This window comes from Candoia aspera, chromosome 3, assembly GCF_035149785.1.
Source record: "Candoia aspera isolate rCanAsp1 chromosome 3, rCanAsp1.hap2, whole genome shotgun sequence".
NCBI classification, from domain to species: Eukaryota; Metazoa; Chordata; class Lepidosauria; order Squamata; family Boidae; genus Candoia; species Candoia aspera.
The window spans coordinates 113,161,272-113,184,702 of NC_086155.1; the positions used below are offsets into that span (position 1 = coordinate 113,161,272).

At 39.7% G+C, this 23,431-nt stretch overlaps 1 protein-coding gene and 2 pseudogenes across 1 annotated transcript in view; all 3 read right to left on the reverse strand.

The window, feature by feature from the left end:
• Positions 1 to 796: 796 nt before the first annotated feature.
• On the reverse strand, positions 797 to 3,007 carry LOC134494662 (protocadherin gamma-A10-like; annotated as a pseudogene).
• Positions 3,008 to 9,107: 6,100 nt separating this feature from the next.
• LOC134494663 (protocadherin Fat 2-like) overlaps positions 9,108 to 23,431 on the reverse strand; it is a 61,624-nt gene continuing 47,300 nt past the window's right edge. The window contains exon 4 of the mRNA XM_063299912.1: positions 9,108 to 10,840. Within this exon, the coding sequence (XP_063155982.1) occupies positions 10,721 to 10,840 (120 nt within the window). The 3' untranslated portion in view covers positions 9,108 to 10,720. The remainder of the gene's footprint in view (positions 10,841 to 23,431) is intronic.
• Positions 20,530 to 22,723, reverse strand: LOC134493839 (protocadherin beta-2-like; annotated as a pseudogene).

The following is a 23,431-nucleotide window of genomic DNA, read 5'->3' on the forward strand; positions in this document are numbered from 1 at the left end:
TGCTTCACTCACTGGTGCCCATTGTTTGACCTTGCCCATTGTGCACAGTGCACATCACTATTCAGAAAGATCCGGACACTAGGTCAGCTGCTCTTCCTCCTGTTTCCTCTCAGGCTTCAAGGGAGCACAGGAACCTGCAATGTCAAGGAAGTGCTGAAGAGGAGACTTGAGGGGTTGAAGGAAGACCACTCACATAGGTAGTATCTGATAATGCCAACTGTAATGCAGAAATTGCTGCTTATCAAGAGCAAAGAGCAACCCTGAAATAATGCAGTAAAATGGCCTCTTAATCTTAAAGTCTTATTCTTTTATATTTTCAGCTTGTCCATTGTTGATATAAATTACTCCCACCCTACACAGAATAGATGAACATAATTAAGTTAAGAATTAAAATATGGAGAAGCCATTGTCTTTGATAGTACATAGTAGCAGCTGCTCGGTAGCATATTACTGAAAATACATTACTGATCCTTTGAATGAAGCAGCGGTAATTTGGAATCACACTGGGTACTGATCAACTTTACAGACTTAGTCAAATTCAACTTCTTTTTTCACTTAAGGCTTCATACGTCTTAGAAAAAGAACTCACCTGCTCAGAATACATCTGTCATTAACTAAACTTTTATCTTCCAGAGTTAATACAGGATGTAATTTACCAGAAGTCAGTTGAAGTGAGGGTGTATTTATATAATTTCCAATGTGAAGAATAATTCTTCTGTTTTCGGAACCAGTAGTAAGTGAATCTTCATGGCAGTAAGTGTTAAAGAAAAGTTTGGAATCCATTAAACCTCATAATTTATGACACTGGAACTTGACTAAATATGCAATTCCACCTGTAGAATCTAAGAGCTAATAATGAAAGAAGAATAGTAAAAATCAAACAGGACACTGAAACAGCTATAATCATAAGGTATAATGTGAGGTCAAATTGTAGGAACTGAAATGCAGATAAAGTTTCAGGGATGCTGTCAGCCAGTACCACGGTGAGAGAGACTGAGGCAGTGAGAGCAGGCTGCCCATTGTCCTTCACCAAAACCACCAGGATTTGCTTTCTCCAGAAACAGCCGAGCAGTCCTGTTCTCTCCAGTGTGGAGTCCCACAGTGAAGAGCCCCGGTTCTGTTGCTCTGATCAGCTGATAGGAGAGCCAGGCGTTCTGGCCAGAATCTGCATCTACTGCCACTATTTTAGTGACCAGGTATCCTGCATCAGAGGAGTGAGGGGCCAGCTCTATCCCAGTTGAGCCATCAGCGGGAGGGGAGGGGTACAAGATCTCTGGGACATTGTCATTCTGGTCCAAGATGAAGAGAGTCACCGAGACGTTAGAGCTGAGTGGTGGGGACCCTCCATCCTGAGCCTTGACCTGGAACTGAATCTCTTGAATCTCCTCATAATCCAAGGAGCTCAGGGCATAGACGGTCTTTGTCTCAGAATTAATGTCAGAGGTAGGAAGGAATGATTTTTCTGATGTCAATCTTTGGCATGATTATCTTGGAATAAGTTCTATTAATTCCAGTAGGTTTCAGTTTACTTTTGAGTAAGCTTTCATAGAATTGGGTTCTTCAGCCTTTCTTTCAATTATAGAATTAATTATTGTGTCACTTTCCCTACATGTAGGATCAGATGCCTTCAATTCATAATGAAATAACCTGCATTATTATTTTCTTCAATACAAGCCTTGAAAAATGCAGTTTTAAAAGTGGGCAGATAATCATTTTCATCTAATATTTCTAATGGGAAGTATCCAGTTGTTGTAAAGGAGGAAACCCTTTGTCACTTGCTGGAATTATGATGTTCTATGCTGATAACTTCTCCCTATCAAATACACTTACAATTTCCAAGTTGTAATAACTATCAAATGATTTCTTCAATAGAAATGGAAGGCTTGCTGATATGAAATGTGATGTCTCCATTCCCACTGTCATTGTTATGAATATTGATAACACCTGTTACACTTCCTGGTGGAGAGTCTTCTGCAATCTTGTTGAAAAGTGTTGTTATTGTGATCTCTAGTGCATTGCCATTTGCATCCATGATTCTTATTATTGCTTTGTCGTTGAGTAGGCAATCTGGCCCCATCTTGTCCTTGCACTTCCATTTCCAATAATTTAGATTCTTCGAAGTCTGTTATTTGCCCTGTAGAAGGCAAATTCTAAATAGAATTTCTAGGAAGTCTTGTCTGAAATGTTTAGATTACCTCTGAATTTATTCCTTTATCAGGGACAGTTGCATTCAGTGTTAGCAATTCAGATCCCCTTAGGATGTTTTCAACAACATCAGCTTGATATCAACTTGATATTGATTATCTTGCTAAAATTAGGGGCATTGTCATTTACATCTGAAACGATATGGCTGTGCATAATACCAAACCAGACTGATTTTCCTTTATCAGCAGCAATCAGAATCAGAAAATTTATGTATTTTCTGTTCTTCTCAATCTGATAACTTTTCAAGAGCAAGTTTTTTTTAATTTGACTCCAGTATGTTTATCCAGTACGTTCATCCAATACGTTCATCCAGAGAAAATTGTTCACTCTTACTCAATTGATAACTCAGAAGAGAATTAGTCCCCAGATCTGGATCCTGAGCTTCTTCTATAAGAAATTGTGCCCTGAGATATCCATTTTCAGCAGTTTTTAATTCCAGTTTTTCAATAGAGAAACTAGGGTTATCATTAATATCTGCTATTTCAATTATTAAAAACCATCTTATTCATGATAAGAATCTCAAAATGTAATATACATTTATCCATCTGATAGCATATCTGCTCTCTGTCAATTACTTATTAAGAAACAAATGGCTATTTCTCAAATCAAGTACAAAATATTGCTTCATACCTCTGGAAATTATCCCGACTTTGCCACTTGATAGCTTGTTTATTTCCTGTCCCAAATCCTTTGCAATATCTCCAACAAAAGAGCCTTTCTCCAGTTCTTCAGGAATTAAATAGTGAATTTGTGCAGAAATTCTCTTCCAGGGAGTGATCAGCACAAAACGAATCAGAATCATTGCAGCTATTTTTCTTCAGACTAGACTGTTGCATTGCGAAATGCATTGTGTTATTTGGAGATGAGTACTATGAAATATCCACAAACTACCTAAATTATTATGGTTGCATAATCAGATGTGGTGAACATGCATCTGAGCTTTGTGTATTCACTGCTCTCTGAGCAGAGAAGGAATATATAGTTCATAGTATTGTGAGAAAACAGTGACACTCAGAGTTTCAACCAAAAATTGCAACAGCATATTAACCCATCTTCCTCATTTTTTTCCCAAGAAAGTTCCTCAAGAAAAGCTAGCCAGATTTATTTAATGACAGTTTAAAATATCAAAGGATTGAAATATTATAACATCATGTATTCTAATTTGCTTTAATGTCTTTATGGAAGAACTCAAAGTAAATCTGTAATGACGCATTTTGAAAATGATTTTTCCTCACCCAAATCGGGTGCTGCAAAAAATCCAATGCTTTCCATGTCTACAGACCCTACAGCACCAATCCCTGATCCTGAAATAATTCTACAGCCTCTCAGCCCAAAACAGAATTTATCATGGCAGCAGTGTCAACAGCAAGCTTCAATACTGCCAATCACACAATTGCCATGATTACGTACTTGTGTCCTGGTATCTGATGCACGTGTATTAGTTGTGGCGTTTGTGTGACAATATAGTATGCATGTTTTGTCATTCCCCTGACCCCCCTGCAGTTGCCCATGGTAATTGTTTCCACTGATCAAAGAAAACATTGTTTGTACAGACTCTCTCTTTTTTTGTTCATTGATCCAATTTGGTCATTTGGGCTTGCCATTTGATTACATTCTTGTCTGCTCCTACTGTATGCATTAGCAGCACTGCCTTATTTCTTTTGACCTCCTAATTAGGCTGCTCTTTCTGCTGTCTCATTGCTATAATTTCTTGGGTGACCTGACTGTAGTGTGTTAGATTTCAGTTTGCAGTTTCATTTTCATGAGCTTTTCATAAAAGAAACATGCCTGGGACACTGTGAGTGAAGAAAAGAGGCTCAATTTCATATTGCAGATGGAAAGCTTATCAAATACTGTATAGTATTCAGCATCAGCACGTATCATTGTTCAACGTCATGTGTCCACTATTGGTTTGCTAATTTTCATTCTAGAGATACAGTTCTAAGAGCAGAAAACAAATACTGATCCCCTCATGTGAATAAGCACTATCAGTATTACTTATGTGGAAGCATAATCATAGCAAAGCACCTGTCTGCTATATTTTAAAAATTTTAAAGCAAGTGCATCTTTTGCTGGGATTGCATGACTGTCTTCCATAGCTATGACACAATCTTGGCATATCTATGTACTTTTTGGTGTTGAGACAGATGCTATGTTTGCATTCCCTGTGTATGCCGAAGTATCTTTTGGAGATAAATCCCAAGTGCTGCAAATCCCTAATTAATATATCCATTGAGGGATCTGCAAAAGGTGCCCCATCAAAGACCTGAGGGTGTGAGATATACAGGAATAAATGGTCCTGCAGTCAACAGGCCTAAGCCATATAAGTCTGTGCACTTCAACTGAGTGTCTTGAATTGAGCTTGGAAATCTACTGGCAACCGATACAGTTGTTTCTCATCACAGGTGAAGTGGCATCTGTGAGATGTGCCAATCTCTACCTGCACTGCTGCATTATGAGCCAACCGCAGTTTCTGAACAATTTTCAAGAGTTATCTCATAAAGAATATATTGCAAGAATCCAACTTTGAGGTACTAGCAGATGATGGGTTTCTCTCCTCTGGTAGATATGCATCTGGTATATCTTCCATAGTTGATAAAAGGCCCTCTGTGCCACTCTGATGGATAATGTGTACCAGGAGAGGAAGAAGGATTGTGCAACCATGTAAATATCCTGGATTTTTCTTAGGAACATTTAATGTAATTGACCACAGTACACTTTTAGAACCCTTGAAGGAGCTGGGAGTTGCAGACATTGCTTTGTGGTTCAACTCCTACCTCTCTGGGTGATATCAGAAGATAATCTTGAGTGACCATTGCTCAGAAGTTTGAGAGAAGTCTAACAAGATCCCATTTTCTCTCCCATGTTATGCAATACTTACATGAAGCCACTGGGAAGGATTATTCACAGGTTGGAGTTTATTGTTATTAATAAGCTGATGGTACTCAGCTGTCCTACAAGCTCAGGGTTGGGTTTTTCCAAGATCTTTCATGGTCTCCAGGATGGAAAGGATTAGATATATGAGGATAAGCTGCAATTGAAGACAGACAAGTAGAGTTGTTGCTGATTACAAATCAATAATGTCTTATTAAATTAATATCCAGACACTGCTTTCCCTTTGATTAGATTCAGAATAAAAATTGCAACCTTTCACATGATGAATTTAGTTCACAGAATTCAAACCCTGAGTATGTGTCAGTATATTCAATATATTAGTTCATGGGATGCATGCAACAGTATGTAGGCTTGCAAGATGGACTCTAAATTAGGCATCCTAACTTACATAGAACTATGTGCCCCTACCTTCCTGGTCTTCCAGAAGGACTCGAAGAGCTGGCTTTTCCCACATGTGTTGGGGTAGAATGAGGTGAAGTGCCTCATTCTACCCCAGTGCCAGTGTGGGAGAGTGTTGGCCCAGGATGCCAGGGATTTTATTACAGTTGTCTGGTTTTTGTTTTGTGAGCTGCCCAGAGTTGTGGTTCACAATATGGATGGCTATATAAGCCTTTTAAGTAAATACATGTGCACGTTCTCGGGGTAAAACTGGGTTTTGGCTATGCTTGATCAGGGCGTACTGCCCAAAATGTGCCAAAACCGACCAATGATATGCTTAACATTCACAGGGAATGTTCCATGTGGCACAGCTACAGCTGACTATCTAGTTTGCACCTTTTCTATCTTATTAAAAAAAAATTATACTAAAGTGTTGACTGATGAAAGCCATGATGGCGGGGTGACTGTGGCATATTGAAAACTGACACTTGGAATGTAAGCTGAGTACATTATAAAAAACATGAACTGATGTATGAAATGAAAGAAAGAATATGTATACTGTGTGTCTGTGAAACTAAGAAAAAAGGAAAGATATAATAGGTTTGAATGAAGGCAGCCTGATCTTGTGGAGTGAAGTTCATAAATACAAGGAAGTGAACGTATAGGTTTAAGTATGAATGAAAGGGCTAAAAAGTATGTGATGAAGCATGGATTGCAGTCAAGTAAGTTGTTGTGGAATGCAATAGGTTGGTGTGCTCCAGTGTATGGTAATAATGGAGGACCAGAGATGAGTTGTGGGGAGGAGTACAATCCAGGGGAAAGACTGGCATGTGTGGTTGGTTGGGAATGATTGGGCCATTGGAGACTCAAGAATAAAAGGGAATGGTGACCATTTGGCAAATAACTACTTAGAAAAAGGACCATTCATTTCTTCTTTTAAAAAAACCAGGACCATTCATTTCAAATAGTGATTTAAGCATAATTCTATTCATACATACAGACATCAAAATAAAGGATATAAATCTAAAGTCTACAGGTGGGAAAATGCAGGGAGACATTTTAAGACATGCATATATTTGTAGAAAGGTAGTGGGTAGTGTATGCTCTTGGTTGGGAGAAACGAATGTCAAAAGAACAAAATGGTTGTGTGTAAAAACTTGGTTTTGCTCACTTTGTTATATGGAAATCAGTGTTATATGGGTATGTCAGGAGAAACATATTTGAATTTGAACACTGAATGCAGTGGGAATGGGGTATGCAAGGGGTGTGGGTGGTAAAACAAGCACTAGAGTCAAGAATGAATGGGCGATCATATCAAGAGAATAGATGAGAATTAAATTGCAAAACAAATATATGAAGGAAGAGTGAATGGGTTGAGAGGAAGGAAAAGGCTGAGAAAGTCATAGTTGGATGGAGATGATGAGATCCTGAAAAAGAGGGAGGTGAGAAGTTTAAAGAACAAAAGGGAATGTATAAAATGGTATATGGACATGGAGGAAACAAGGATGGTCTGCCAGAATAAAGAGGCATGGTGAATGATCTTAACTAGTTCAGCTATACTTCTTTTTTTCTTTCTTATCTCATGCCTTTAATTTCTTTGGTTTATTATTTTTTCCTTCCTCCTTTTCTGCACTGTGATTAACATTACCTACGCTGTAAAAGAGAAGTGTGATGGTATGTGGATATGTATGTACTGTAGATAGAGAGATGATAGATAGATAGATTTCATACAGAGAAGGGAGATTACCGAGAGGTCCTGTTCTTGTACACTGTAGGGGGAGGCTGGGAAAAACAAACTTTGCTAACTTCTTTTCAGTATTTTCTCATTTAGATGTGAATGAAACTTCACAGTTTTCTAGGGTCTTTTCATTTACTACCTTATTCTGCCAGAAGCAAACATGTGTCTTCTTTCTCCTGCATAATTTCATTGTGTAAATTCACTGATATAGAAAAAAGGAATTGGATATCAAGGAGAGAATTAAATATTTTATCACAATATTTTGCCTCATTTTAATATGGTTAAAAGTATATGCAAGCATTAGAAGTCACCTACTGGAGTTGCGTTTAGAATTACACCTGAACTGAGGGGTCGGGGTTTATTAACCAGCAGAGCCAGTGTTGGATGGGGCTGTTCCTCTTCATCCTCAGATCTGTTTGTTTCCAAGAGCTTACAGGGAAGCCAAGAATCCCAATCAGAGTCTGCATCCACGGTGAGCACTGTAGTAACCCAGGGAGTTTGCTGCTGCAGGCACCCTGCCATTGGGTACAGCAGTGCTCTTCCCTGAATGAGAGAAGCACCGCTATTTTCATTAACCTGGGCAAAGAGACCTGGTCAATCATTATCAGCAGCTCAGGGACAAAGCACTTCCATATTATTGCCAAGAAAACAACATGGACAAGTCCAGGTAGTCACCAGGAAGTGAGCTGGGCTCAAGGGAGACTTCATCTTTTCCTATCTATTGACTACAGAAAATAGATGGTCTCCTTCTCTTGGTTTACAAAGATCCCCAGAAGCACAGGAAAAACATGTCCATTTATGCGTATTGGTAAGTTTCCCATCATATCATCCCCTTTAAGTGTTTGACCTTTCCAGGAAGCACAGGTCATCTGCTTTTTGCCCTTGTGTCTTAGTTGATTGAACTCTCAGACTTGTTGACAGTATTTGATATCATCCCAGGGAACTTCCTTTTGCTAGAAAGGCTGAGTAACTCTAAACCTCTGGTACAGACAGTACTTCTGTACGCTGCCACTTCCCTTTTTTCTTTTGCCACCAAAGAAATATCATTTTATAGTAACTGAAAACTGATCTTCTACACTGATTTCTGGCCATTGTCATTCTCCTTTTTCCCTTCCACAAGGACCTTTCAGAAGAAGTCAGCTAATTGTCTGCAGCTCATTCCTGAACTGAATTTCTCTATATTTAGGATTTATAGTAAAATCAAGTAAGCTGTTGTGACCGTTTGAAAAGAAAATACTCTTAGTTTTGTTTTCACTTTATACTGATATTATGTTTTAAGTGTTGATTTTTGAATTATAAAAATAAAGAAAAAAAATAGAAAATCCATTTTAGGGTAACTTTATTTCAAAATTTTAAAAAAACATGAACTCTTTTTTTTTTAATCTAGAAGGAACACACATGTCACTTTTGGGGGGTTATATTTTGTATGTTGCATATTTTAAGTATGATGGCTGCCGGGTACCAAGAAGTGGGCCCACTGAGACAACAAATAGGACTTTGCCCATGATTTGGATAGCAGAGTTTTGGGAGGGGACTAACAAATTCTGCCTGTAAGGGATGTGTGGTTTTTTTTGCTAATCTAAGAGCCTGAGAAGGAAGCAGGAAGAAATACAATCCTTATACTAATGGAACATCAAAAGAACTAAAAGGATAAAATGAAGAGAAATGGATATAAGTCTGCAATTCCTGATACCTCTGTGTGTTCCTGCCTGAGAACACACACTGAGTCACAAAATAACTGAATCACAGGTAACCTGTTCTGAATGCTGGTCAGTGGGGAGCAACAGCAGAAGAAAGCTATCCTGTTCCTCTCCATGCTATGAGTATGTACTACTGACGTGGTGGTGGTGGTGGTGATAGTGTCAGGGTTTGATTTAACATATTAATTCCATTTAAAGAATTTACAAACTAATTTTATTAATTTTGAGGATACCAATACAATATTAAAATCTGGCTAACAATATGTATGTGGTATTTTTATTTCCCCATTACACAGAGATAACAGTGCATAAAACAAAGTGGGTGTACTGTACTCCACATCCTTTAAAGCATTAATGTATTTTCCTGCTGATTCCAATTGTCTCTGCATTGCATCCTTTACTATCTAATCTGCTACATCAATATAATACTACTTGCTATTCTTTTTCATCCACGGATTTAATTTTTTTACAGTTGTGATTTTTGTGATAGTTTGAACATAATACTATTAGTAAAACACAAAATCTACAGACATTTCATTCAACTATGTAAGCACAAAACCAGGAAATCATGTCATAATAAAACATATAGGATTTTTAAAAAGTGGTCTTTAATGGTAGCACTTTCTTATGGATTTACTATTGAATTACCCTTTTTTGCTGTAGAAAGCACTGTCAATATTGGAATTAAATCTCAGTTATCACTAGAATAAATCTGATCACCACAAGTGAACAGATCTTAAAGGGCAGCAAATGACTGAGGGGAGCTTCTTTGGTCCTCCTGACCATAACAACACAGAGGGCACAATGCTCTTTTCAATTTGTGTGTAATTCGCTCCACTTTTTCCAAAGGAGAACTGATTACCTTGTAGTATGCTTTTTAGCATTGTACATTGTGATTGCAGGAACTCAGAAATAATGGTTTATTAGTAAAATTGTGTTCTGTATATAGACATCTACAGGTAGTGTAGGGGTATTGTAAAAGTTGCTATCTCAAACATAACTTTAGACTTAGGTGCACCTAGGAAATGATGAGCTTCATCACTGGCAAAACACCATTGAAATAAATGAGAAAATTAATTCTTCTGTTGCAAAGCTCCCATGTTCATTCTCTTTTTTCTTACTAAGTATACTCAATCACTTGCGTTACAAGAACTTTTATGTAGGCACATTTTATTAGTTAAATGCATAAAATGTCCAAGGAATTGGTATAGCTACTTAAAATATTTTATGAAGAGCAGCATAATCTCATAAATCATAATCCAAAGAAGAATCACAACAATAAACATGCAGCTGAGTCTCCTAGGTCAAAAAGGCAGTAGCCTATTGTAAAATTCTACAAAGCAGAAATAACAAAGCAGTTATATATTAGGTAAAATACCAACAGAAGAGAATATCTGCAGCTCAGGGTTGAACTGTGGAGTCCTTGGTGCTCTCTGAACTTGGTTGTTTGCTTGCGGACATTTCATTGCCCGACTAAGCAACATCTTCAGTGCTAGCCTAGGCAACATCTTTAGCTGATGAAGTTAGGCTATGAAATGTCTGCAAGCAAACAACCAAGCTCAGAGAGCATCAAGGACTCCATTAGGTAAAATGTATGCGTATAATCCATTTGTATATTATTCCACACAAACTCGTTTAAAATGAATGGGAAAAGCACAAGGGCATTCTTGTTATTTTCAGTTGAGTTTCCAAAGTTTCTATCTGATGTTCTTTGATACAGAGGGCCCATTCTTTTCTGGCTAGAGGATTCTTGCATGTATCTTCTGACAGAGACAGAATGATGGGCTGAGTTGGTTATTGTCATCTAGTGGTAGGAAAGCCAGTCACTTTGACCAGAGTTCATATTTGCACCTATTGCTTGATTTACAGTGCAACTTGGGCCTCCAGATCTGGCAGCAGAATCTTCAGACAAAGGAACTTTGGCCTGCAAAAATTATAAAAGGAAGCACTGTAATTGTTCAATACTGAATTTTATTTGCATAGATAAATACTTTTAGGGTATTAGGTTGCAATATGAAGACATGCTGTAAGATGCCCTGCCTAGCATATAGGTTAATGTCTTTGAAAAGGACATTTCAAATGTACAAACTGTGTGTGTGTGTGTGTGTGTGTGTGAGAGAGAGAGAGAGAAATTTCAAAGTTATGTATCAGGTTTCATCAGACGTCACAATGCCTGATTATGCTACTAAAACAAATATAGCCACCTCCATGTTGGAGGTATCAGCAAATCAGCATGCCTCATTAGCATGTGGATGAGTTCATTTTAGGATGCAAATTCTCCATGTGCTTCTGGAGGAAGCTGTTTGTTGCCCCTCCCACATTCCTCACTTCCTCTTCCTCCTTCTTCACCATCAGGGAATGAAGCACCACGTGGCTGGGTGCTCTTTCCATCTCTGGGCCACATGCTTGGCCTAGAGTCAGAATTTTGCCCCTTTCTCCATGCAGCCTTCAGTAGCAATGAGGGCTGAGGGTAAATTAAGTTTAGGGAACAGAAAGAAGAACCAGAATAATCAACTTTTCTTCTGAGATGGATGTAACTGTACCAAATAAATCAGTAAGACACCTTTTTACTTACTTTTGAAACTACTTTGTCTAAGTGTGTATGCTTGGGTTGGCTAAGTGTGTAAAGAACCTATATTTCTCTAACATGCTCATTAATGCTATTTAAGATAATATTCTTTTTCTGGGCGCATCTTTCACTGCATTAAGCTCTGCTCCATTCAGTGGTCCTAGCTGTCCACTAATGGCTTCACTCCAAAGGTTAACCTGCTGGCACATTTAACTTGAGCCTGACCAGGATTGCACAAGACTAAGCAAACCCATATTCTAGGAAGTGACAAAGGAAAATGCCACAGCACTCAGAAGCAACTGGGCAGCACTGGGATGAATCCCTCTGTTCTGTTCTGATTTAATATTTGTGTCAGTAGAATGGTAAAAAATCCTCCATGTTTTGAAGGATTTCTGCTTAAAAGATTTGTAGGAAAAAATCTGCAATGTTAATTGGCAAATTATATATCAAGATTATAAGTAAGTGAAATAGCACAAAAGTGGAGGGAAAAGACCCTACAGCCTACCCTACAGGAAGCAGGGAGGCAAAGCATACATGGCACTTGATCAGTAAAAGAAAGACCAGTCAGGCATAATGAATGGGAGGAGAAGTTATTCACGCAGTGGGTTGGAATGTGAGGGAGCCTAGCTGTATACAGTCAGTGAATGAAACGAAGATGGACCACCTGCATTGGAGGAGGGAGGCTGGTGAGTGTTTGGGAGAGGCCAAACATTTGGTAGATGCAGGAACAGAATGTGGAAGGGAGAGACCAAGTATGCACGGGGTGTGGGTGCAAGGGCATAGCAGCATGTGAAGGGGTAGTGAGAAAGGCCCGTGTTTTCACGGAAATAACGAAAGAAAGTCAGTAAACAACCCAGGTCAAAATGAATACAGCAGCTGAGATCATTTTCCCATGATCAGAACACTAAAATCCTGCACAGTTCTTTGGCTGCGCAAACATTTGGCTGCCTGGAGTAACTCCAGTGATTGAGGTGGCATCAAGTTGATAATAAATACATAAATGGCTAGATATGATTGAGCCAGATGGACTTACCTAGGCATCAAAATGGTCATGCTTATTCTTTGACTCCATCCCTTTCTGAAGGTGTTAAATCTGGCCATGTTGGCATATTTCTTAAGCTACTAGGCCTGCATGAAACAACTCCATTCCATCAAACATAGCCTTGATTTCAGTGCTTGTGAGTCAGTCCAATTTGGAAGCTATCCCACACCAGCTTCTGCAGCTTTTGCTAACTTTTATCAGGACATTCCTATGAATCCCTATATTCAGGAAGTTTGCTTCCTCCCTTCTTCCCACTAAGACAATGGCTTTCTTCAAAGTAGGTAAGTAGGACAGAAAGTAACTTGAGATCTATTGCTTATGAATATGTATACAGTATATGCCTGCATCATCATATGAATATGTATGCTTACATCATTTTCTTTTCTGCAATGTATAAATATCAGTGCATTTCTTTTGTCTGCAGGGGAGGCACCCACCATCTTGGTGAGGACCCCTCCGGTGCACACTGTATCCATAAAGACTGCAGTCAGCCTTGATTATTTGTGCGTTGAGTCCTGTGTTGATTCCACACCCTTATAAGTAATGCACAGCCATACTAGTTGTATCCTTTTTGCACCATTATAAGGCAGTTCACATGAATATCATCAATATATTTCTTCTGTGCATCATATAAAAAACCCTAAATATATGATAGAACTATCAGCTAAAGCAAAGCTTATTTTTACTTTTTGCTCTTTAAATTACAGCTGTCTTGAACAAATATAGAGCATATAACTTCCTTGTAGGATCTTGCCATCATAAAATATCAATTGTGGTTTTTGTAAGCAATATATACCATTAAAAAACCTATGAAAAGTCATATTGATTCCAGAGAAGGCATATGCATTATAGATACGATTTCTATATTTTATGTATATATAAAGGTGTTATAAATTTCTTGTTTGGCAAATCTGTGCTCAGTCCACTATCTCTATCAGTATGTATTTTTAGGTAATATTTGCATGTTTAAATAAGGACAATAACTAAATTAACATGAGGAAAAATGGAACAGGAGAAGGAGATGGAATCATAGGAGAAAGAAGATAAATAGAACAAAAAATGTGAAAGTGAAAGGAGCAGCAGCTAAAATATTTTTAAAAATTGACTTCTTAAAATTTAGCAAAAAGGAGGAATGTAGAAGGCAGTATTAATAAAACTGTTTTCTCACCTGTTTCTTTGCTGCAATATCTACAACCTGCTCAGGTGTATCTTGAGGGCCAGAAGAAGTCTTATAGATCCCTGGGACGTTAACATCTCCCACCGAAAACACAGGAATGAAGGGCCTGAGAAATTGGAACTCACTACTTAAGGATCCACCAGTCAAACAAACATCATAACGGTAAGCCCTGGAAAGTGACCCATTCTGTGAATCAGCACAGTTCTCTGGGGTATCGGCACTGGCAGGTGGGAAGTGAGGAGGCGCAGCACTGAAGGTGCTTTGGGGATCCTTCTTGAGGACTTTGACCACAATGAACACAACAATACAGAACAGGAACACAAAGGAGACTGCAGCCAAGCAGATCACCAAATACGTGGTCAAAGTTTTATCTTCTTCTGGCTCTTGCATACTGACATCCACCCTCCTCAGGAAGGGATCCGAAAAGCCATCCACAAGAAGAACGTTAAGCGACGCAGTGCTGGTCTGGGGAGGAAGACCGTTGTCCCTGACCAGTATCACTAGCCTCTGTCTGTTTGTGTCTCGCTCGTTCAGGGCTCTCCTGGCTTTCACTTCCCCATTCTGCGCTCCTATGCTGAAAAAGGCTGGGTCCGTGGCCTTCAGCAATTCATAGGAAAGCCAAGCGTTTTGACCAGAATCTCCATCCACTGCAACCGCCTTGGTGACCAGATAGCCGGCCTCGGCCGACTTGGGAACCAGCTCATTGCATGGGGACGTGCTGTTCTGGAGGGGATACAGGAAGAAGGGAGCGTTGTCGTTTTCATCTATGACGATGATTCGGACAATCACCTCTGAGCTCAGGGAAGGAGAACCACCATCAGTCGCCCTCACAGTAACCCTGAAGTCTCTTATCTGCTCATAGTCCAGGGATCGGAGGGCATACACGTTTCCGGTTTCAGAGTTGACCAAGATGGAAGAGGGCACTAGGACATCACCCTTCTCAGGCAAAAGAGAGTAAGTTACTTTAGCATTCAGATTTGTGTCCAGATCCACAGCGTGGACTGAGCCGATGAGCAAGCCTGGGATATTATTCTCCCGGATCTGCATGTCATATAAAGACTTTTCAAAAAGTGGAGGGTTGTCATTGACATCGGAGATCTGAACATTAATCATTGTTGTTGAAGTGAGCCTAGGAGTGCCCCTGTCAATGGCTGTGATGGTGATGTTGTACTCAGCAAGGGTCTCCCTGTCTAGGGGACTTTGGAGCACCAGCTGATAAAAGTTGTTTGTGGTGGCCTTCAGCACAAAAGGGAGGTTCATCTCCATGGAGCAGACCGTTTTGCTGTTGTCTCCAGAGTCTTGGTCCCTAACACTGAAGAGGGCCACCATTGTGTCTGGGGGAGAATCCTCCTTTAAGATGCTGGTCAGAGATATGATGGACACTTCTGGGGCATTGTCATTCACGTCTTCAATCTCTATCAGTACCTTGCAGTGCCCTGAAAGCCCCCCACTATCTGTTGCTCTGATGTTCATGCTATAACTTCTTTCTTTTTCATAATCAATCTGTCCACAAACAGTGATTTCTCCAGTCCTTTCATTTAAATGGAACAAATTGTTTATCCTTTCTGGGACTCGATGAAATGAGTAGAGGATCTGTGCATTTGAACCAAAATCAAGATCTGTAGCTTCCACTTTAGTCACCAGAGTCCCTTTGGGAACATTTTCTTTTAACATTTTCTTATATTCAGACTTAGTAAACTGAGGAAAGTTATCATTATTATCCAGAACATTAATATTAAGTTGAACTGTGCCTGTTTTTTGTGGCACTCCTCCATCAATAGCTATTAGAACCAGTGTAAGCTGTGACATCCTCTCCCTATCTAGTGATTTCTCCAGAACAAGATCTACATAGTGGCTTCCATCCTTGTTCCTTTGCACATCCAGCTGAAAATGCTCATTGGGACTGAGGGTATAGTTTTGGATGCTATTTTCTTCCAGGTCCTCATCTTGAGCCGATTCCAAAGGGAATGTTGTACTTTCAGGAACATTCTCAGGAATGTCCAACACCACTTTGTTTTTCCAAAATTTGGGAGCATTGTCATTCACATCTTCTATTTTGATTTCAATATTAAAGATGTCTAAGGGGTTTTCCAGCACAATTTGAGATTGAAGTAAACAAGGGTCATTCTGGCCACATAAAGCTTCTCTGTCTATTTTATCGTTAATCAACAGATTTCCAGTATGAATATCAAGGTGAAAATATTCCTGAGTGCCCTCAGAAACTAGACGGGCTTTGCGTTTCAAGAGCTCCCCAGTTTTCAATTCCAAATCCTTAAGCACGTTAGCCACCAGAAACCCCTTTTTCTTTTCTTCAGGGACAGAAAAGTGGATTGAAGTACACGTTACTCTAAAGAATGAGAAAAAGAGAAGGAAATACAGACCTTGTCTTTTCCAGAAGCTATTTTCCATTTTTCCAGTCTCTTCCTTCAAGATCAAGTTCTACCCAAAATTCAGTATGTCTGACTTCTTTCCTTTATGATTTAATTGTGCAAATCATTTTTTATTCTTCCTTATTCACTGTTTCACCATCTTATAATCCGTATATGCAAAAGAATTAGATTCCTTTCTTGTTCAATTTTGTCAATAGCTTTCTGATATTAAGCAAGATGAAGAAAAGAACTGAATTTCCTTGTTAATACTGCCACCATGTGGTTCAAGCAGAGGAAAAAATATATTAAGGTGGTTTAGTCAAAGAATGAGGCAGACGAGACTAAAGTCGTACTTACCTTTCTACTATGAAAAGTATCCAGGCATAAGAGAATTATTTTCCTAATTAGGTTAGTAGTGAGAAAAAGAGAGATAACCTGCACAATCCTTTTTACACATTATTGATCTAATCTAGTTATTTCACAGAGAATTTTGGAATGCCTGCATTACCACCCTTTCAGAATTAGTTGCTTACACTAAATTTATTGGGCATCCAGAGAAGATTTGTAATATCCAGGAACTATGTCAGTATGTAGCTGTCTTGTCCCTCAATCTTTTCATACCGCAAAAGTGCATTTTTTTTCCTCTTATATTCCTTGCATTATTCAAACATTTGGTCATTTCCTAACACTGTTTTAATTATTTTAGAGGATGTTCTTTGTTGTGACATTCCTCCTTTTTTCATACCCTGCGTGTCTTCACCATGTAAATCCTAACAAGCATTGAAGCATTTAATTGCTTGCACCCCTCCCACCTCCACTACTCAGATGGGCTTTGAATGTGGGACATAATGCAAAACCACCTATTTACAGTCCATGTATTCAACACTCATTTAAATAATCTTTCTTTCACTTCACTCTTCTTCCCTCTTGTTGAAATTTCCTCAGATATTCAGTCAACCATCTACAAAAATTCCAAACTATTTCCTTTCAGGGGAATGGAAGATTTTTTCCAGATCTAGAGGCTGCTCCTTCAGCAAAGGATCGTTACCTTGTCGTGGTGCTGGAGCTTGAGCACCTCAATGATGCCATGAGCTAAACCGTGAAGGGCCACCCAAGACGGGAAGGTCATGACAGAGAGGTCAGACTAAATGCGATCCCTGGGGAAGGTAATGGCAACCCACCCCAGTATTCTTGCCGTGAAAACTCAATGGATCAGTACAACCAGAGATATGTCGGTATACCATCGGAAGATGAAACCCCCAGGTCGGAAGATGGTCAAAATGCTACTGGGGAGGAACAGAGAATGAGTTCAACTAGCCCCAGACGTGATGACGCAGCTAGCTCAAAGCCGAAAGGACGGCTAGCGGCCGACGGTGCTGGTGGTGAACGGCGAATCCGATGTTCTAAGGATCAACACACCATTGGAACCTGGAATGTAAGATCTATGAGCCAGGGCAAATTGGATGTGGTTATTGGTGAGATGTCAAGATTAAAGATAGACATTCTGGGCGTCAGTGAACTGAAATGGACTGGAATGGGCCACTTCACATCAAATGACCACCAGATCTACTACTGTGGACAAGAGGACCACAGAAGAAATGCAGTAGCCTTCATAATTAATAGTAAAGTAGCTAAAGCAGTGCTTGGATACAACCCAAAAAACGACAGAATGATCTCAATTCGAATTCAGGGCAAGCCATCTAACATCACAGTGATCCAAATATACGCCCCAACCACAAATGCTGAAGAAGCTGAAGTAGAGCAGTTCTATGAGGATCTGCAGCACCTACTGGACAACACGCCTAAAAGAGATGTTATTTTCATCACAGGAGACTGGAATGCTAAGGTGGGCAGTCAAATGACACCTCGAATTACAGGTAAGTATGGCCTGGGAGAACAAAATGAAGCAGGACATAGGCTGATAGAATTTTGCCAAGACAACTCACTCTGCATAACAAACACTCTCTTCCAACAACCTAAGAGACAGCTTTATACATGGACTTCACCAGATGGACAACACCGAAATCAGATTGATTACATCCTTTGCAGCCAAAGGTGGCGGACATCTGTACAGTCGGTAAAAACAAGACACGGAGCTGACTGTAGTTCAGATCACGAACTTCTTCTTGCACAATTTAGGATCAGACTAAACAGATTAGGGACGACCCACAGATCAGCTAGATATGAGCTCACTAATATTCCTAAGGAATATGCAGTGGAGGTGAAGAATAGATTTAAGGGACTGGACTTAGTAGATAGGGTCCCAGAAGAACTCTGTACAGAAGTGCGCAACATTGTTCAGGAGGCGGCAACAAAATACATCCCAAAGAAAGAGAAAACCAAGAAGGCAAAATGGCTGTCTGCTGAGACACTAGAAGTAGCCCAAGAAAGAAGGAAAGCAAAAGGCAACAGTGATAGGGGGAGATATGCCCAATTAAATGCAAAATTCCAGAGGTTAGCCAGAAGAGATAAGGAATTATTTTTAAACAAGCAATGCACAGAAGTGGAAGAAGACAATAGAATAGGAAGGACAAGAGACCTCTTCCAGTAAATTAGAAACATTGGAGGTAAATTCCAGGCCAAAATGGGTATGATCAAAAACAAAGATGGCAAGGACCTAACAGAAGAAGAAGAGATCAAGAAAAGGTGGCAAGAATATACAGAAGACCTGTATAGGAAGGATAACAATATCGGGGATAGCTTTGACGGTGTGGTCGGTGAGCTAGAGCCAGACATCCTGAAGAGTGAGGTTGAGTGGGCCTTAAGAAGCATTGCTAATAACAAGGCAACAGGAGACGACGGCATCCCAGCTGAACTGTTCAAAATCTTGCAAGATGATGCTGTCAAGGTAATGCATGCTATATGCCAGCAAATTTGGAAAACACAAGAATGGCCATCAGATTGGAAAAAATCAACTTATATCCCCATACCAAAAAAGGGAAACACTAAAGAATGTTCAAACTATCGAACAGTGGCACTCATTTCACATGCCAGTAAGGTAATGCTCAAGATCCTGCAAGGTAGACTTCAGCAGTTCATGGAGCGAGAATTGCCAGATGTACAAGCTGGGTTTAGAAAAGGCAGAGGAACTAGAGACCAAATTGCCAATATCCGCTGGATAATGGAAAAAGCCAGGGAGTTTCAGAAAAACATCTATTTCTGTTTTATTGACTATTCTAAAGCCTTTGAATGTGTGGACCATAACAAATTGTGGCAAGTTCTTAGTGGTATGGGGATACCAAGTCATCTTGTCTGCCTCCTGAAGAATCTGTATAACGACCAAGTAGCAACAGTAAGAACAGACCACGGAACAACGGACTGGTTTAAGATTGGGAAAGGAGTACGGCAGGGCTGTATACTCTCACCCTACCTATTCAACTTGTACGCAGAACACATCATGCGACAAGCTGGCCTTGAGGAATCCAAGGCTGGAGTTAAAATCTCTGGAAGAAACATTAACAATCTCAGATATGCAGATGATACCACTTTGATGGCTGAAAGTGAAGAGGAACTGAGGAGCCTTATGATGAAGGTGAAAGAAGAAAGTGCAAAAGCTGGTTTGCAGCTAAACCTCAAAAAAACCAAGATTATGGCAACCAGCTTGATTGATAACTGGCAAATAGAGGGAGAAAATGTAGAAGCAGTGAAAGACTTTGTATTCCTAGGTGCAAAGATTACTGCAGATGCTGACTGCAGTCAGGAAATCAGAAGATGCTTAATCCTTGGGAGAAGAGCAATGACAAATCTCGATAAAATAGTTAAGAGCAGAGACATCACACTGACAACAAAGGCCCGCATAGTTAAAGCAATGGTGTTCCCTGTAGTAACATATGGCTGCGAGAGCTGGACCATAAGGAAAGCTGAGCGAAGGAAGATCGATGCTTTTGAACTGTGGTGTTGGGGGAAAATTCTAGAGTGCCTCGGACTGCAAGAAGATCAAACCAATCCATCCTCCAGGAAATAAAGCCAGACTGCTCACTTGAGGGAATGATATTAAAGGCAAAACTGAAATACTTTGGCCACATAATGAGAAGACAGGACACCCTGGAGAAGATGCTGATGCTAGGGAGAGTGGAAGGCAAAAGGAAGAGGGGCCGACCAAGGGCAAGATGGATGGATGATATTCTAGAGGTGACGGACTCGTCCCTGGGGGAGCTGGGGGTGTTGACGACCGACAGGAAGCTCTGGCATGGGCTGGTCCATGAAGTCACGAAGAGTCGGAAGCGACTAAACGAATAAACAACAACAAAGGGGCTGCTCATGTTTGGATGCATTGTGAGGAATCAGTAGATTGTAGCAAGACAAAAACATATTAGATAGTAATATTATAGTTCATGAATTGGCCAGCAATGATCTCAGCATTTCCCATCAACTAAAGTATAAATTAAAAAATATGTATACTAATACAGATAGCATGAATATTGGAATACCTGAACTGATTCAAGGGAAATTTTTAGTGAGGTACTTCAGTAAACAATATTTTATTATTTTTGATTAATTCAAACTATATAGAGTTATAACTTATTCTTACCTGAGATAGCTGTACTCTTTCCACTAATTGATTAGGAAGGTCACGGACATCATTTCTACTCTGTGGATTCAGCAGTGTTTTTGGCTGCTCCATAGTAAAAACAGGAAAGAGAGGTCTAAGGAACTTGAACTCACTGCTCAGAGAGCCATCGGCTAAGCACATCTCATAGCTGTAGGCCTGGGAAGGTGTCCCAATATTAGGATCCACACAGTTCTCTTGCAGATTCGGTCTCACAGGGAAATTAGATGCAGAATTAGAAGATCCTCTGAACGACCTTCACTTCTGAAACTTGTTTGCAATAAACACCATGGCAGAAAGCAGAAAAATAAATGAGATTGCAACCAAGCAGATAATCAAATACATTGTCAGGGTATCATCTCCCTCCTGTGGGACTTCACCCTTAGGATTATCCATAATTTTCATGTAAGGATCTGAGAAGCCGTCCACTAGAAGAATTCTCAGTGTGGCAGAGGCAAACTGAGGAGGACGGCCGTTATCTCTAACTGCCACAATAAGAATGTGTTTGAAATTATCACGGTTGGTCACCGGCCTCGTGGTCTTCACTTCCCCGTTCTGAGTCCCCACAGTGAAGAGACTTGGATCTGTGGCCTTCAGCAACTGATAGGAAAGCCAAGAATTCTGCCCTGAATCTCTGTCCACTGCCACCACTTTGGTGACCAGGTAGCCCGTCTCTGCTCCCCTGGGAACCAGATCACTTGATGGAGAAGTGCTGTTCTGAAATGGGCAGAGGATGAAGGGAGCATTGTCATTTTCATCTGTGATAAGAACTTGGACGATCGTTTCTGAGCTCAGTGGAGGAGAGCCTTTATCTACAGCCCTCACCATCACCTGGAAATCTTGAATATCCTCAAAATCTATAGATTGAATGACATACAGGTTCCCAGTTTCAGAGTTGATGGAGATGTAAGAAGATGCAGGCCCATCCCTGATCTTTCCAGGCAAGAGCAAATCAGTCAATTTGGCGTTCTGCTCTGTGTCTATGTCCACAGCATGGACTGATCCAATGAGGAGATCTGGAATATTGTTTTTTGTAAGCAGATATTATAGAAAGCTCTTTCAAACATCGGAGAATTGTCATTGACATCTGAAATTTGAATGTTAATAACTGTCATTGAGGTGAGCCTGGGAGAACCTTGGTCAGTGGCTGTGATGGTGATATTATATTCTGACATTTGTTCCCTGTCCAATGGCTGTTGAGTCACCAGCTGGTAATAATTGTTCTCAGTGGGTTTTAGGATAAAGGGCAGGTTTGCGTCAGTGTTGCAGGCAGTTCTACCATTGTCTCCAGAGTCTTGATCATTGATACTGAACACAGCCACCAGTGTAAATGTTCATTTGCGCTAAGTATGTAGTTCTGGATAGCATTTTTCCCTTTGTCTAAATCTTGGGCTGTCTCCAAAGGGAAACGTGTATTTACGGGAGTCTGTTTGGGTATTTCAAAAAGGAATTGATTCTTAGAGAACGTAGGGGAATTATCATTCACATCTTCTACCTGAATTTCAATTCTGAACACTTGCAAAGGATTTTCCAGCACAATTTCTGAGAATAGAACGCAACGGTCATTCTGATCAAATACAATTTCTCGGTCAATTTTATCCTTTAACATGATATTCCCAGAATGAGGATCCAGCTGGAAATCCTGCCTGGAACTCTTAGAAATCAACTGTGCTCTGCGAGCAGAGAGCTCCTTCACATCTACTTTCAAATCTTTCAGCACATTTGCTACTATTGAGCCAGCTTCCTTCTCCTCAGGCACTGAATAGCGGAATGGTTCACACAACATACCAGAGTTACATAGATAAATAAAGAACAAGACCACTTGCCTGCCAAGATGACGTATTTCCATTTTCTCAGCCTTTTTCAGGGAAGGTCATAAATTCAGTATGATTCTTTGTAAAGGAGCTCCTAGAATTTCCTTTACATTTGTGATCACTATCCAGTGGAAGTTATTTTCTGATACTCATGCTGGAATATGTTCTCCTGAAATTTCTCAAGGTTTAGTTAAGAGCTGTTGCCTTTGCTCTGAGATTCCTTTGTCTAATGGCTAGATCATTCTGTAGGTAAAGTACAGTAATTTTTATTTTTACTGTTTGTGCAATAGCACCACCTTGTGTTTAAAGTAAAATGTAGCACTGTGAATTCATGAAACTTGTTTGAATAGGGCATTATTTACAGTATGCAAAATTGAAGGCTGATTTTTGAAAGAACAAAATTTTACCTCATGCATACAATCTTGGTGTCATCTGTCATATCAGGACAATTTATTGAAACAGCTTTCAATCTAGAGAAAAAGGATTCCCCTTGAAATGTAAGAGCTGTAACTTTCGGTATGATTGTGCAGTAAAAGTGTGGACAGAAACATGTTATAAAGTAAGTTCAAGAATCCTGGAAGATTTCACTTGTGTGTTATATTTTTACTATTGCTATTTGTTTTTATGAGAGGCGCGGTAATGTAATTCTTTTTTCTTTATCTGATGAGTTTATAATGATCAAGTAGTTCATGTCTGAAAATGATTTTAATATCCATCTCCATTCATGACTAGACATTTCATAATTCCTTTCACAGAAATCAAGCATGTAGGAATCTGCATTATTACTGACTTAATAAAGTCTCAGTTTTGCAGGAACTGTGTTTCTTTTTCTCTTTTTTCCTTATTACTTTGCAGAGTTTTTTATCTGTCTTAAAACCTTTTGTTTTGTTTTGTATTTTTGTATTTTGCATCTTAGTGTCAAATATCACGTATATGTAAGAGAAGAACTGGAATGAAGAATTGACCGCAATATTAGACCAACTTAGAAGAGGCAT